This window comes from Symphalangus syndactylus, chromosome 22 (genome assembly GCF_028878055.3).
Source record: "Symphalangus syndactylus isolate Jambi chromosome 22, NHGRI_mSymSyn1-v2.1_pri, whole genome shotgun sequence".
NCBI lineage: Eukaryota > Metazoa > Chordata > Mammalia > Primates > Hylobatidae > Symphalangus > Symphalangus syndactylus.
The window spans coordinates 24,486,905-24,502,170 of record NC_072444.2 but is presented as its reverse complement, the minus strand read 5'-3'; the positions used below and the strand labels follow the sequence as shown (position 1 = coordinate 24,502,170).

At 40.8% G+C, this 15,266-nt stretch overlaps 1 protein-coding gene and 1 pseudogene across 8 annotated transcripts in view; one reads left to right on the top strand and one right to left on the bottom strand.

Moving 5' to 3' along the window:
* The window catches only part of VPS13D (vacuolar protein sorting 13 homolog D), a 294,776-nt gene that overhangs the window by 177,368 nt on the left and 102,142 nt on the right, over nt 1–15,266 (top strand). For all 8 annotated transcript variants that reach the window (XM_055261411.2, XM_055261410.2, XM_055261409.2 and 5 more), the window contains 3 exons: nt 3,057–3,206; nt 4,498–4,594; nt 6,694–6,842. In XM_055261411.2, coding sequence (XP_055117386.1) covers nt 3,057–3,206; nt 4,498–4,594; nt 6,694–6,842 — 396 coding nt within the window. The remainder of the gene's footprint in view (nt 1–3,056; nt 3,207–4,497; nt 4,595–6,693; nt 6,843–15,266) is intronic.
* On the bottom strand, nt 12,010–12,089 carry LOC129472798 (uncharacterized; annotated as a pseudogene).

Below are 15,266 nucleotides of genomic sequence, written 5' to 3'. Positions count from 1 at the left end.
GTCTTGAACTCCTGACCTCAGGTGATCTGCACACCTTGGCCTCCCAGAGTGCTGGGATTACAGGCGTGAGCCACCAGGCCCGGCCAAAAAGTTGTTTTTCTTATAATACCTCTTTATGTGATGTATGCTGCAAATCATAGAAAACAAGCAGGTTTGTATTTTACTGTGATTACAGTGCTGCAAGAAGGAATTTTTAAAAACAGAAAATAGAGATCCTCTCCTTAGGGAGCATCTGATCTAATTGGGAGAATAAAACTAGCTAGAATTAGTAATTCTCAGTTATGACACCTTGTGTCAGATGTGTTTAGTGAAAGAATAAAGGAGAAGACAATATGGTCGAGCCCTTTATTGCCATTTCATATTTGGATGAGATAGGTAATGAGTCATTCATTCAGTCCATTCTTACTGAGCATCAAGTGTGTGCCCGACACTGTATTAGGTTCTGGAGATATGGTTATGCCTTCAAAAATGCAGGCTTTGCTCTTCTTGAGCCAACAGCCTAGAGAGAAAGTCAGCCAATCAATATGCAGGCAAGCAAACAAATGAATAATGACATTCTGTGATAACTGCTGTAAAGAATAGCTACTTTAGATAAAGTGCTACTTTAGAAAAAGTGGCTCAGGAAGATCTTCCTGAGGAAATGAGAGCTGAACTGAAACTTGGAGGAATAGAATGAGCAAATGATAGAGATGGTCACTAGGAAAACCATTTCAGGCAATTCAGAGACCCTGAGGAAGGAAGGAATTGCCCACATTTTAGAAACAATAAGGAGGCTCGAGTGAGGATGGTAGGGAACCTGAAAGAGTGGTGGGTGTGTGATGAAGTTGGAGAATTTGGTGCCAGTTCATGCAGGCCTCAGAGGCTGTGGTGAGAAGTCTGGTCTTGTCCTAAGAGAAAGGGACACCACTGAAGAGTGTAAAGGAAGGGGCTGTATGACTCGATTTGTATTTTATTGAAAGATCACTTTGGCTGCTATATAGAGAATACATTGCAGGAGGAAGGAATGGAAGTAGGAAAAAATACTCCAAGTCTCTTGCCCTTATCCCTGCCCTGAGAACAAACAGAAGGAAAGTCATTTCTGGTTGTACAAACATGTCTATTTGGAAATCCCTGCAATACAATGGAGAGGTCAGAGGATTCGGTGCCAGAAATCTCTGCATTTGTATCCCACCTCTTCCACTTACAAGCTGTGCGAATGAGGGCAAGTAATTTAACTTTTTTTCTTTCTTTCTTTTTTTTTTTTTGAGACGGAGTCTCATTCTGTTGCCAACATAATTTAACTTCTCTAAGCTTCTGTCTACTTGTTTGTAAAATGAGGAGGAATAATACCTAGCTTTTAGGGGTTTAAGAAGTGATATGATAGGGCATGGGTGGAAAGTACCTGCAGATGGTCTCTTAGGGGTACCCAAAAAGATGGTCTCTCCTCTTTCCTCTTCCTAGTGGTGAACTTCGATGTGAGACAGAACATGAAGATGGCTGCTTCCTGCAAGGAGCCTCTAGACATCCATGCACGTCTGAGTGTGGCAAGTGTCCTCTGTGATGGCACTGATCAGGGCTGCATAAATAGAGTCAACCCTAATGCCACTGACTTAATCGTTTCATTCCCGAGAAGGGAGTTGACTTTAGTAGAGGAAACTGTTACAATTTGGTAGGCATTTGAGCTCCTGGTTCTCTAATTTAAATTGTCTTGAAGGAATTTGGAGTGAGAGAGAAGCATCGATAGCATAGTGTTTAGGAGTGCTGGCCTTGGGGTCAGACGGACCGGGATTCAAGTTCTAGTTCTGCCACTGACCAGCGGTGTGACCCTAAGCAAGGGCCTCTCTTCTCAGCTTCTTCATCTGTAATATAAGGACAGAGCTCATGAAGTTGTCATAAGGACTGCAGCAAACCCTTAGTTTAACCACCAGCATTACAGGCATGATGTGACTTGAGATCATGCATATGAAGTGGCTAGCATGGAGCTTCACAGATAGTATCACCTGTTTTATTTTTTTAATTAATTTTTTTTTTTCATTCAGCAGGTCGTGGACTTAAAACATTACTTTTTTCAAATAGTTTATTTTTTTTTATTTTTATTTTTTTTGAGATGGAGTCTGTCTCTGTTGCCCAGGCTGGATGGAGTGCAGTGGTGCTATCTTGGCTCGCTGCAACCTCTGCCCCCTGGGTTCAAGCGATTCTCCTGCCTCAGCCTCCTGAGTAGCTGGGATTACAGGGGCCCACCACCACGCCCAGCTAATTTTTGTATTTGTAGTAGAGACGGGGTTTCATCATGTTGGCCAGGCTGGTCTCAAACTCCTGACCTCGTGATCCACCCACCGCAACCTCAAAGTGCTGGGATTACAGGTGTGAGCCACCGTGCCTGGCCAATAGTTGATTTTTTAACCAATGAACAAAAATTGTATATAGTCGGCTGGGCACAGTGGCTCATGCCTGTAATCCCAGCACTTTGGGAGGCCAAGGTGGGCAGATCACCTGAGGTCAGGAGTTCAAGACCAACCTGACCAACATGGAGAAACCCCGTCTCTACTAAAAATATAAAAGTAGCCAGGCATAGTGGTGCATGCCTGTAATCCCAGCTACTCAGGAGGCTGAGGCAGGAGAATCGCTTGAATCCAGGAGGCAGAGGTTGCAGTGAGCCAAGATTCCGCCACTGCACTTCAGCCTGGGCAACAAGAGTGAAACTCTGTCTCAAAAAAAAAGAAAAAAAAATTGTATATATTCATCGTGTACAACATGATGTTTGGCGATATTTTTATGTTGTGGAATGGCTAAATTGAGCTAATATATGTATTGCCTCACGTACTTATTTTTTTGAGGTGAGAAAACAAAATCTATTCTCTTAGAAAAGCACTCCCCTAATGAAATTTAGCGTCTGTTATTATGACTGCTTACTTTATTATGACTGCCCTTTTGTGAGCTGCTATTGAGATCAAGTGAAATGACAAGGGTACTTTCTGAGTAACCTGCGCATTATGAGGCCCCACTCAAGCGTAAAAATGGAAACTGAGCCACTGGTCTGTTTTTGTTTTTGCTTTGCTACCTTTTCGTGGCCGTAGGTGGACAATCAGCTCATTGGTACTACGCAGCCCTTCATGCTTTATGTGACTCCCCTGAGCAATGAGAATGAGGTCATCGAGACCGGCCCAGCTGTGCAAGTCAACGCAGTGAAGTTCCCCAGTAAGAGTGCACTGACCAACATCTACAAGGTGGGCTGGTGGAGGAGGCTGGTGGGTTGATGCCATGCTGGAACGTTGATTTGTTCTCTCACAGCCAAGTCTCAGAGCAGCAGTGCTGGGTACTGATGGGAATAGCTCTGCAGGGTTCAGCCACATGTGACATAATAGATTGTTTGGAGGAATTGAAGGAACTCCTCCTTCTGGCCCTTTGTATTCTCAGTTGTGTTTTCAGTAACCTTGCAGGTGATAGTTTGATGGTACTGACTCCATATGGGCCACAGTCCATATTCATCAGAGTGAAGTCACTGTAGGAAAGTATAGCATCTTCTAGATAGGTCAGGACCAGGCATGATCCAGATCTATTATTAAAAATAGAATAACCCCAGCTGGGCTCACTGGCTCTCACCTGTAATCTCAGCACTTTGGGAGGCTAAGGCGGGCGGATCTCTTGAGCCCAGGAGTTTGAGACCAGCTTGGGAAACATGGTGAAACCCCATTTCTATAAAAAATACAAAAATTAGCTGGACCTGGTGGCAAGCACCTGTAGTCCCAACTACTTACTTAGCAGGCTGAGGTGGGAGGTCCTGAGCCTGGGAGTTCGAGGCTACAGTGAGCTGCGATCACGCCACTGCACTCCAGCCTGGGTGACAGAGTGAGATGTGCACATATGTGCGTGCGTGCACGCACACACACACACACACCCACACACACACACACACAGAATAACCCTGAAATATTGGGAAAGGGCTATGATGGGTCTGACCTTGAGACAGACGTGCTGCTACCTAAGTTACCACACTGTTTACCAAAAGCAGATAGTTACAAATGATAAACTTTCTTTCTTGGAGGGGTCTTCACACACAAGCTAGCTGTTCCAACAGCAAACTCTGGAAAAGTGGAAGCTGACCAGGGGTTACTTCCCATATTTCTGGTCCTTTATCACCAGTGCTGATGGGACCAAGCCTGCCTGTAGCCCTCGGATCCACAAGCCCAGCCATGCTGCTCCTTAAATTAGCTGCCATCCATCTGAGCACACACCATAAAGTTCATCCACCACAGTGCATCTGAGGCTGGAATCCTGACTAATGAGGCCCAGATTGCCTGGGAACCAAACAGTAGAATGGCAAACCATCTATTAAACATCTTTTGGAGTTTTTAGTTAATCACAACAACATAGAGATTACCCAGAAATAATTTGGCATTACGGTTATAAAGCCACGTGATAAATGAAAGCATACCATGTCATTGAGGCCTTCTTAATAGTACAGATGAAAGTTCCTTCTGGTGTTCACATTTTAAATCAGAATTTCTTTATCTCTAGCATCTGATGATCACAGCTCAGAGATTCACAGTGCAAATTGAGGAGAAACTGCTCCTCAAGCTGCTAAGTTTCTTTGGCTACGATCAAGCAGAATCAGGTAATGTTGAATGTTCTACGTCTGTGTTTGGGAATTGGTTCAAAGATGATATTTTTGAGTCTGTTAGTAAAAGTAGGTAGCCCCTTGGTGTCTGGTAGGCTCCCTTTCCACATCTCAGCCTGAGCTAGGAAGCTAAGGCTTGTGTTTCAGTTGTGCTTTTTCAAAGTATTACTTGTTGTCTGAGTTATCTCTGTGAACTAAAGGAGCCATTCAGAGGGTCTTCTGGAATCCTGGAGTATCCGGTGGTACACCTTTGGGAAGCAATATACTATTCCTCTCTGCTTTGCATTTTTTTGATTCATTTGCTCTAGGATGACAGAAATGATGTTAGTCATTTAGCAAACCACTTTGTTTCCTAACCTTTGTTTATTAAACAGACTCCAGGCCAAGAATCAGAAATCCCTTTGGCAGTTCCTTTGGTTTAGTTGAGAAAATAAAATTGGCTATCCTCAATTCATTAACTTTTGACATCCAAACCCTTGTGCCTTTCTGTAATTACAAAGGTTTCTACTTATTTATTCTCTTCTTTGTAGAAGGGAGTAAGATAAGCTATTGAAAAGCCCAGGTTTCCAGCAGTGCTACAGAAATAATTGAGCTGTTGCTTCTTTTTATCACAGCCTTTCCTCCCGCTCTTAGATGGGCTTTTCATGGCTGTGTATACAGCTTAGAAAAAAGTCGATAATACTCAGTCTTTCGAAGCCTAAACTAAATATTGAGCCTGAAGAAATGATAAGAAAGAGGCTTTTATGTTTATCTGCCCATGTTGGCTAGAGAAAAAAAATCACTGGGAATGTGTGTACACATGTACATACATACGCACAATGCAAGAAAAATATTTTTGTTCTTTTTATCCCAGATTTAGAATTTAAGCTTTAAGAGTATTTGGGATCAAGAGCAAGATCCTGTCTGTTTAATGCTGTGTTTTCCACTTTGGGTTGGAACGCCTGTGTTTATTTGTATTCAGACAGCTACTTGGGAGCCTGCCTGCCAGGTATCCATTCTGTTTTGGTACCTACCTGGGAAGTTTTACTTTAAATTTGATTCGACATGCTTTTCTTGTAAATTTTCTTATAAGTTGCTGTAATAAATTTCTCCTCAAGCATGGATTTAGACTTTTGTAAAATCCTTGCCTGCCTTTCATTGAAGTGGGAGCTGACTAAGAGGTTGCTTCCCATATTTTTGGTATGTTGTCACCAGTGCTGATGGGATGGGACAGAGGCAGCATGCAGCCCTCAGATCCACAAGCCCAGTCCTGCTGCTCCTTAAAGTACCTGCCATCCTGTCTGTAGCTGTTTCTGCTTCCTCAGCATAAATGGGCAGGTCTCTGTTGCAGTATCATTTTTCTGTAAGTAGCACTGCTAATAGCTTACAACATAAATGTGTTTGATAAATAGGTATGTACAAGCTCTCTGGTTTTATTTCCAAGGCACGTGAAGCCAAGGCAAAATATGCTGCCCAGTTGGATGTGCATACGGCATCAATTGCAAAGAGCACATTGCTGTGTTGTAGCCCATGCTACTCCTTTTATTTCATGAGATGGCAAGTAAAAAAATCTGCCTTCATTGTCCTATTTAAATGGATGTCCACCATTTGGGAGACAGGGCGCTGCTTGTAGTGATATTACGTCTTTACAGCCCGCAGCCTGATTCTTTTTCAGGCATTATGTTTCACTCAGATTCATGAATTGGTGATACTCATTTTGATTCAGTTACACTGCACTCCAAGACCTTATTTGGATATGATCCTAGGAAAATAAATTTAGATAATCTGGGTCATTGATAATAACATTGCTAACAAATACACCTGTGGCCTTTGGCTTTTCCATCTGGATGATTTTTTCCAAAGATGACATCTGTTGGATGGTATAGAGTCACGAGTTAACATGCTAGTCTTCTTTTTTGATAAACAACACAAAACAGATCTACTCTCACAAAGAATGGCATCAGAATACTATACACGTCACTGTACCCTCACAAACTAAATTGAGAGTGATAGATGGTTTTCTTTTTTTTGATGATTTTTTTCAATGTGAATACAAGTGTTTGGATCATGAGACTAAGAAATTCTTTTTTGTTTTTTTAATTCTTCCTTTGTACCAGAGGTGGAAAAATATGATGAAAACCTCCATGAAAAGGCAGCTGAGCAAGGTGGAACACCAATTCGATACTACTTTGAAAATCTCAAAATCAGCATTCCTCAGATGAAGCTAAGTGTGTTCACCTCCAACAAGCTCCCGTTGGATCTTAAGGTGAGCTGCTATTTGGGTAAATGTTTTTAGATGATTTTTCCTTGGAAAAGAATGAGTGTGTTTACTGTTTGTTGTTTGTTGTTGTGTGTGTGTGTGCTTTTTTTTGTCCCTCATCATTCATAGCAGACATTTTATTTTTATAGATTTCCTTTTTCAGAAGGTTTATTGACTTACGTGTATTTGTCTTTTTAAAAAAAAAATTTAAATATGACATTGCCAAAGATCAAGGAGTAGCTCAAGAGATTCACAGATAATTCTGTAAAACCCATTTGCTGTCTGTTTAGCTCCTGGCTTACCTCAGTGAGATAAAAGCCTTTTTCCTAAAGTTGTGTCCAGGATCAAGAGAAAAAGCAAAGTCAAGACAGCATCTTCCTTTTGTGCCCGAGGCCTGCTCACCTTCCTACTTCTCTCTTTCTAAGTATCCACCTCTTTTTGAATGATTGTCACTAGGAGTGTCTACTAGGAGTGTTTAAAGTAGACTCAGCCCACTTACCCACGGGGATGTGGTCTCTCTACCACCACATCAGGATGAAACCCTTAGACCATCTTGATGACTACTTACTAGACACAGCCTGAACACCATCTTCATTTTCAGCAATAAAGTTTATCTTCATTAAGGAAGAAAGCTGGGATTCAAATCCAAGCCTGTCTGACTCTAAAGTCTATTTTTTTTCCCACTATACTATGCTTCCCCATAGAACATAAGGAACCAGAGAATTTTAGACCTGTAAGTCCTCAATGATGTACTTGCTTGGTAGACAGGGAAATTGAAGTTCAAAGTGTTTTGTTAGTCAAGCCTGTGTGGCTAGGAAGTGATAGGAGCAGGAGTGGATCCAGGGGTGTTAGAGAGTCTTTCCTTAGTTTGAGTCAAAGTCAGCCCCCTGCGGCTTGGATCCATTGGTTCTGGTTTTTCATTCTGTTGCACTTAAAGATGATACTTATCTTCCTACTAACTGCCAGTCCAGGACTCTTCTCACTGCCCCATGCTGCCTCCTCTAAGATGCTACAAGATAGTCGTCTTGCTGCGCAGGAACAGGTAGAGATATGAGCAGATAAGAAGTAAGTCTAGGGTCGTAACTTAGATGCCTGCAGGAGCTGTGCTGGCGATGCAGCGAGTGGAGCCGCACACCGGGGTGGTGTCGTGTCTGCCTGACCAGGAGTGCCTGCTCCATCTGAAGGGGCCGCCACAACCCACTCCAGCCGCTTGCTGTCATGGGGGAATGTGAACCCGGTGTTGCCAGATCTTCAGATTTTTAAAGAGAAGCCGGAAATCTGGATTTTTATGTGGACTCTCCTGGTTTTTAAACATTGGCAACCAATTCAAGTTTTTTGGTTTTTTTAAACCTTGTGGGCCTAACAAAACACATGTGTGGGCCTCATGTGGCCGTGTCTGCCAACTCACAGCTTCTAAAATCGACACACAGGTAATGAGACAGTAGTCTGGTCAACATCAGATCACATTTGGGTAAGGGTAGGGCAAGGGTGACAGCATTGGGGTGGCAAACTGGGGCCAAGCCGTAGGGAGTGCTGGTGGGGACCTGGAGCAGGAATTGGTCTTGCAGCCATCTCCGGAAGAGTGCAGCGTGCCCTTCACTCACTGCCCTGTCTGCTTCATTCGCTTTAATTTCATGTTTCCCAGGAGATTAAAGATACTTATAGTTAGCATGGGAGTGAGGGGAAAACCATGGGAAAACCACTATCTTGCTAATATCCACAAGTATCCACTTGACTTGTGTGACCTTTGGAATGGGTTTGTTTGATAAAGTATATATTCACCCAGAGCACTTGGCACTTGCCCAGCAAACCAATGTGAAGCATTTCCTGAGGGTTGAGGACTTCTTGTTTTTAAAATCATCTTACTAAGAAACACAGACACCTCACTATTCCCTTCAAATTGCTCCCAGCAGAAAACTCCCCAGACTGAGAAAAGCAGTCTGATTTTCTGCAGTCGAAGTAGCTCCAGCCCCCCCAGTTACAGGATGGTTGTGTGTGCACTCGGCATACAATCAACGAAATCATTTCAGTTGAATGTTTCATCTGGCACTGAATTGAAGGAACATTTTCAGGGCATTTTTCAAATCATTGTGAAACAATTACATGGAGCAGCCATGTGATGAGGTGTGTAGGGGGCACGCCGAGTGTAGTAAGTTAATGTTTCCAGCAGGGTGCGGGGAATTGGGACTAAAGAGTTAAATTCTCAGCTTGTGGGAGTCACATTTTACTGTGTCTTGAGTCTCCTAGTGGAGTCTGGGACTCATAAAATAATGTCATTTATTCAAAGAGTTTTCTAACAGAGTAATATGCCTTTATTAGTAGCTCTTAGAAAGGGTACTGTGCTCTTTTAGATGAATATATAATGGCTAAAAGTATGTGCTTAGAAAATGGAGTCCTGTCCCTGAACAGGAGTCACGAGAGCCTGACTAAAAGGTAAACCACGTCTTTGGTATTGAAGGAATAATTATCTTGATTCTCCTGACTCCAGGCCAGAAGTGAGACTGTCAGAAATCTCAGAGGGAAGTCTCTTCAGGTTTACACTGAGGGTACATTGTTGCCAGATATAGTGTCTGTTCAAAAGGACTGAAAGCAGTTTCACATGTGCTATCTCAATTGGATTCCTTACTCTGCGATGGAAGAATGGGGAGATAATAGTCCCATTTCACAAATGCAGAGACCAAAGCATTCCTGCCTGACTTCCCATTCTCTCCATTCTCCCAAGTTTGCGTGTTAGAAAGTGGCAGAGTGATATTGAAAATGCCAGGTAGTTTATACATGTTTTTGGCTTTTTTTTAAAGATCAAAAGAGGCCAGGAGCCTTTAAAAGGTTTCATGAGGTGGCCTACAGCAGTCCTTTTTCCATTTAGAGCATTGGGGTATTACAAAAGAAGGGCTTTAATTGAGCAATCTAGTTTGGAAGAAAACCCACATTTTAATGGTCAGAGTGAGAGGGTGGGGGTTAGGGGGAGTTTCGAACAAAGACACTATTTAAAAAGCCTAAAACTGTCTTCTCAAAGGCTTGAAATAATTTGTTGGGAAACTTCAGACCCTTTACTTTTTTCCTCCCCTCCCTAAATAAAAACCAGATTTGTTAAAAGGAAAAAAGATCCAGTATTGTTAATTGTATTTCAGAAAGTGCCAGAGAGGGAAATATCCCTGTAGTTTTAAACATTGTCCCAGGAGGGAAATAGGCAAATACCCTGCTTCACATAAACAGTCTCTATGTACCATAAATAAACCTTTAAAGAATGAATTCCAGACAGTTTTGTTTAGTGCAGGATAAACTAAGAAAGGAAAGGACATGGCCCAGGGAATAGCTTGGGATCTGAGACCTTATGGTATATAGACAGGTATTTCTTCTTTCAACTCTATGAAGTTTCTGGAAGACTTCAGCAGTTTTCGTGTGGGGAGGTAGAAATAGACAGTTTCCTATTTTTATTAGGAGCTTATGAACACAGGATTGCCTTCTCCAAAATCCATTTTATAACAGGAAACTGTCTGCTGCTTGAGTAAGTAAGCCTCAACTTTGTATACTACTGTATTTGATTAGTCATTTAGTTACTACAAGAATAAGCCCTGTTTGGCTCGTTCCCTCATCTCATCGACTTTGACTGACCAGATCAACCTGAAGGTGGCAGAATAATTCATACCATTGGGCTGTATCTCAGCTTTTTCAGATGTGGAGTCCCAAAAGCAGTAAATGACTAGGTAAGGATAACTTTTACTTAAGGGCCAGAATATTTCCTTGATTCAGACCAAGCACCTTAGTCGTTCAGAAAGGTAAATGGTGTCTATGATGAAGGTTTTGACATTTCAGTAGAGGTTTCAAAGTCTTTGCTACTTTGTGTGGTTCTTCTTTAATATTTGGTTGCAAGGACGAAGTTGGGGTATAAAAGCTTTTTACCTTAAGCCTTTGTTTTGATCTCATTTTCTCTTCTCTGAGAATAAAGTAATGCTCAAAGTAGTATTGGCAAAACAGAGTGCTGAACTGATTGTCAGTACCCTGTTTTCCCAGCGTGTTTATTTTATGGCTCTAAGCAAAGCAGTTGAGCTTACTGAACCTCAGTTTCTCTGCCAGTGAAATGAGGAAAATAAGGCCTGCTCACGTACTTTATCATCACTCACCATGAGGTGGGGTGAGGCATGGGTGAATGAATAGCAGAACATTTTTCAGGAGAAATAATATCCTCCACTCTGGCTTTCATGCTTTCTACCTAATAGGTAGTTGCTATTGTGAAAATGTACATAATTCAAGTCTAAAATCAAGTAGCTAGCCATATGACTTGAGGCCATCCACTTAACATTTCTTGTTTTATTTATACCAAAGAGAGAGAGAGGGAGAGTTAGGCTGAATTAACTTGATGTTGGACTTTTTTGGGGCATGGGGGAGACGGGGTCTCACTCTGTCACTCAGGCTGAAGTGCAGTAGCATGAACACAGCTTACTGCAGCCTCAACCTCCTGGGCTCAGGTGATCCTCTCACCTCAGCATCCCAGGTAGCTGGGACTATAGGTGCGTGCCACCACGCCTGGCTAATTTTTGTATCTTTATGTAGAGACAGAGTTTTTACCATATTGCCCAGGCTGGTCTCAAACTCCTGGGCTCAAGTTATCTGCCCACCTCAGCCTCCCAAAATGCTGGCATTACAGGCATTAGCCACTGGGCCCAGCTCAACTTGAAGTTGCTATTAATCTCTAAAATATTCTGAAATTACTTAGCAGGAGGTTATCAGTGACTTCCCGAGGCACCAAATCCAGTGACCTTTCTCTCTAGCCTTATCTTTGTAGCGTCCTCTGCCATTTTGACATTGCTGACTTCCCTGTTCTTGACATCTGTCCTTTCTGGTTCTCCTCTTGCTCTGTTGCTTCTCTGCCTATTTCTGTTTTCTTTTATTCTACTTCTTTTCCTGATCTGTATGTTAAAGGTCCAGATTTTTCTCTGTGAACTGCCTGGTTATGTCACTTGTCTATTTTTCTGTCAGGTCTTTTATCTCTTCTAATTTTAGAAGCTCTTTCTAAAAGTTATGTCTTTGATGAAAGTTGCAAGTATTTTTTCTTCAGCTTTTTGTCTTTTTACTTTGCTTTTGGCGTGCACATGTGTGTTTGTGTTTAATTATACAAGAGCTGTTTATTTTTATATTCTCAAATTTATTAGTCTTTTGCTGTTTTGAATCTAATTTTTTTTTGAAAACTACATGTTCAGAGAAATTCTCTAGTAACAAACTGTAGAAAATGATCCCTGAAAGTATAGTCTTGAATCTGAATTTTGAGTCACAAAAAAGTTTTCCTTTCTCTCTGGTTTTAAAAAATTTCACTTTCTTCCATTATATGATTTAATTTCAATTAAATGTGTTCTTGTTCCAAAATAATTTAAGGCAGTCTCAGAAGACACATGCAAAAAGATTATAAGTAAGAAAACAGAATAGAAATGTCATTAAGTTGCACAAGAAATTTTAATATATAATAAAGAGACTTTAATTCAGTGGGCAGTATTTAGACTTTTCAATAGTGCTATTAGACTAAATCACAATAGAAAAAAATATAAAATTAGATTTATTCTTGACACTTTAAGGATAAATTCCAAGTGAATCAGAGATTTACTGGTAATATTAGCATGAAAAAGTGTTTTTATATTCAGTAAGGAAGAGTATTTGGCATGCCTTGTAAACACCTTGAAATATCAATCATTTTAAATAAAGATATAATCAGAAAATAGACCCATATCCAGAGATTGTTAACCAGCTTATAGCAGACCCATGCTAGTTGAGAACTTCAAGAAAAGACAGATGGTGGGGGCGGGGGTGGGGAGTGTCCATGTGAAGCCATTGGAAAGCTACCAAAACAGCCGGGACTGGAGAGTTCAAGATTTATGAGAGGACAGAAACTCAGTAAGGTGAGCCCAACATTTATTTTGCTTTTATTCTTGAGACTTTTTCTGATTTGTAAGCAGTGTGGGGAGAAAGGTGAAGAAGCCAAGCAGAAAGCAGCTGCCAACAGGCAGAGAATGCAAGTAAAGCTTTTGGCAGTCTCATGGGGCTAGCAAAGCAAAACTTAGACTTCATTGCTACTAAGAGAGCTGGTAATTGAAGGGCTAATATCTTACAGAGCAGGGACAGGCAGAAAACAAACCCCAATAATTTGAGATACTTTCTTTCTTGAGATATTTGCTGATTTCTAAGTGACACAGTCTGAGAGAAATCAAGCAAAAAGTGGCAGCTAAGAGGCTGAAGAACTTAAACAGTCTTTTCAGCAGTTTTGTGGTACTAGGGAGATTAAAAGTGGAGGAATGGCATTGGTTTTCATTGAGACTGCTAAAGGACTACACCAGGCCTCATAAGGACTGAAACACACCAGAACTTAAAGACTGAAACACAGCCTTGAGAAAATCCAAACCCTGGTTGATTTAGGCGTTATGCTTCTTACTCTAACTGCCTGCCAGAAGCTAAAAACTCATCCAAAGTCTCTGTAAGTTTTCATACAAAGTGTTGCATTCAGTCACAAATTACCAGGCCAAGATGAGATGAGACCAAGAGAAAAAACAAACACTAGAAACAGAACCATAGATAAACTGGATGTTGGTATTTTTAGACAGAGAATTGAAAATACTATGAATGTATCTAAGAAGTTTACCAGAAAACTATAATTTTTTTAAAAAAATTATCAAATAATAAGGGAAAATTATAGACCAGCACTTTTTCATGAATATGGAAGAAAGAAATCTGAACAAAATATTAGTAAATCAAAAACAGAAATATTTAAGAAGGCTAATGTAACCAAATTGGGTTTTTTTCCTGGAATGCACATTCAGTTTCACATTTGCAGATAAATTTGGTAATTTACCACATCAACAAGATAAAATAGAATATGATTATTTAAAAATGCATAAAAGCCATTTGACAAACTTTAACATCCATCTACAGTAAAAATTCAGCAAGCTAAAAATAGAAGATAACTGCTTTAATCTGTTTAGGTCTGTCTATTAAAAAGCTACAACAAACATCATACTAATTGGTGAGATAGTAAAAGCTTTTTCTTGAGATAAAGGAAAGATACCCATTATCACCACTTCTTTCACCATTACACGGGAGTTCAGCCAGTAAAATAAGTCAAGGATGATCTTTTTGAAAAAGAAGTAAAAGGTATAGGAGCTGGAAAGGAAAATAAAAGCTTTGTTATTTGTAGAAAACACGATCGTTTACTAGAAAATCTAAAAGTATTTTCAGATAAGTTATTAGAATAAGTAAATTTAGTAAGGTCACTAGAGACAGTATAGAAAACAGTTGTATTTCTACATGTCAGCAATAATTACAGAGAAAAGAAAAATTTGGAGGCTATTAAGAAAACAGGTCTGGGTCTGGTGGCTCACACCTATAATCCCAGCACTTTGAGAGGCCTAGGTGGGAGGATCACTTGAGCCCAGGAGTTCAAGACCAGCCTGGGCATCATAGGGAGACCCTGTCTGTACAAAAATGGAGGGAAGGAGGGAGGGATAGAGAGAAAGGGGGAGGAGGAGAGAGAGATGAGAGGGAAGAGGAGGGAGGGAGGGAGAGAAAGAAAACATTAAATACTGTATCATTATCTATTATTGTGTAACAAATGACTCCAAAATGTAGTGGTTTAAAACAACCACCATCTTATTTGTTTACAATTCTGTGGGTTAATAATTTGGACTAGACCTAGCTGGGTGTTTCTTCTGCTGGTCTCACCAGTGATTATTCATATGGCTGCAGTCACCTGGCAGTTAACCGAGACTAAATGGTATGAGATGACCTCAGTCCCATGTCCAGCGGATTGGTGCTGGCTGTCAGCAGAACCCCTTTCCACATGGTCTCCCATCTTCAAGGAAGCTACTCCCAGCTTCTTCACATGGTGGAAGCATCAAAACAGGCAGCGCAGAAGCTCCAAGCTCTCTTGAGGCCTAGGCTCAAAGGTCACACATTATTATATCTCTCGTATCTTATTGACTGAAGCAAATCACAAGACCAGTGAAGATTCAGGTGGAGGGAACATAGACTTCACCACTTGACAGAAGATGCAAAGAATATGTGGTCATTTAAATCTACCACAGGTATCTAAGAATAAACCCAACAAAAGATGTATAAGACCTCTACACAGAAAATAATTAAACATTATTGTGAAAAATTAAAGACCCACATAGATGAAGGGACATACCATGTCAATAAGTTGGAAGATTCAGTAAAGTTGTCGTTGCTCCTCAAATTGATCTGTAAGTTCAGTACAGTCCTGATGAAAATTCCAGCAGTTTTTTTGGAAGCAAATTGACAAGCTGATTCTAAAATTTCTCTGCAGTTGAAAAGCGCAAAGAGCAGCTAAGGTAACCCTAGAGAAAAAGTACAAAGTTGGGGAGAGCTTACACTATTTGATTTCAGAAATTATTACAAGACTACAGTAATTAAGACAGTGTGGCATTA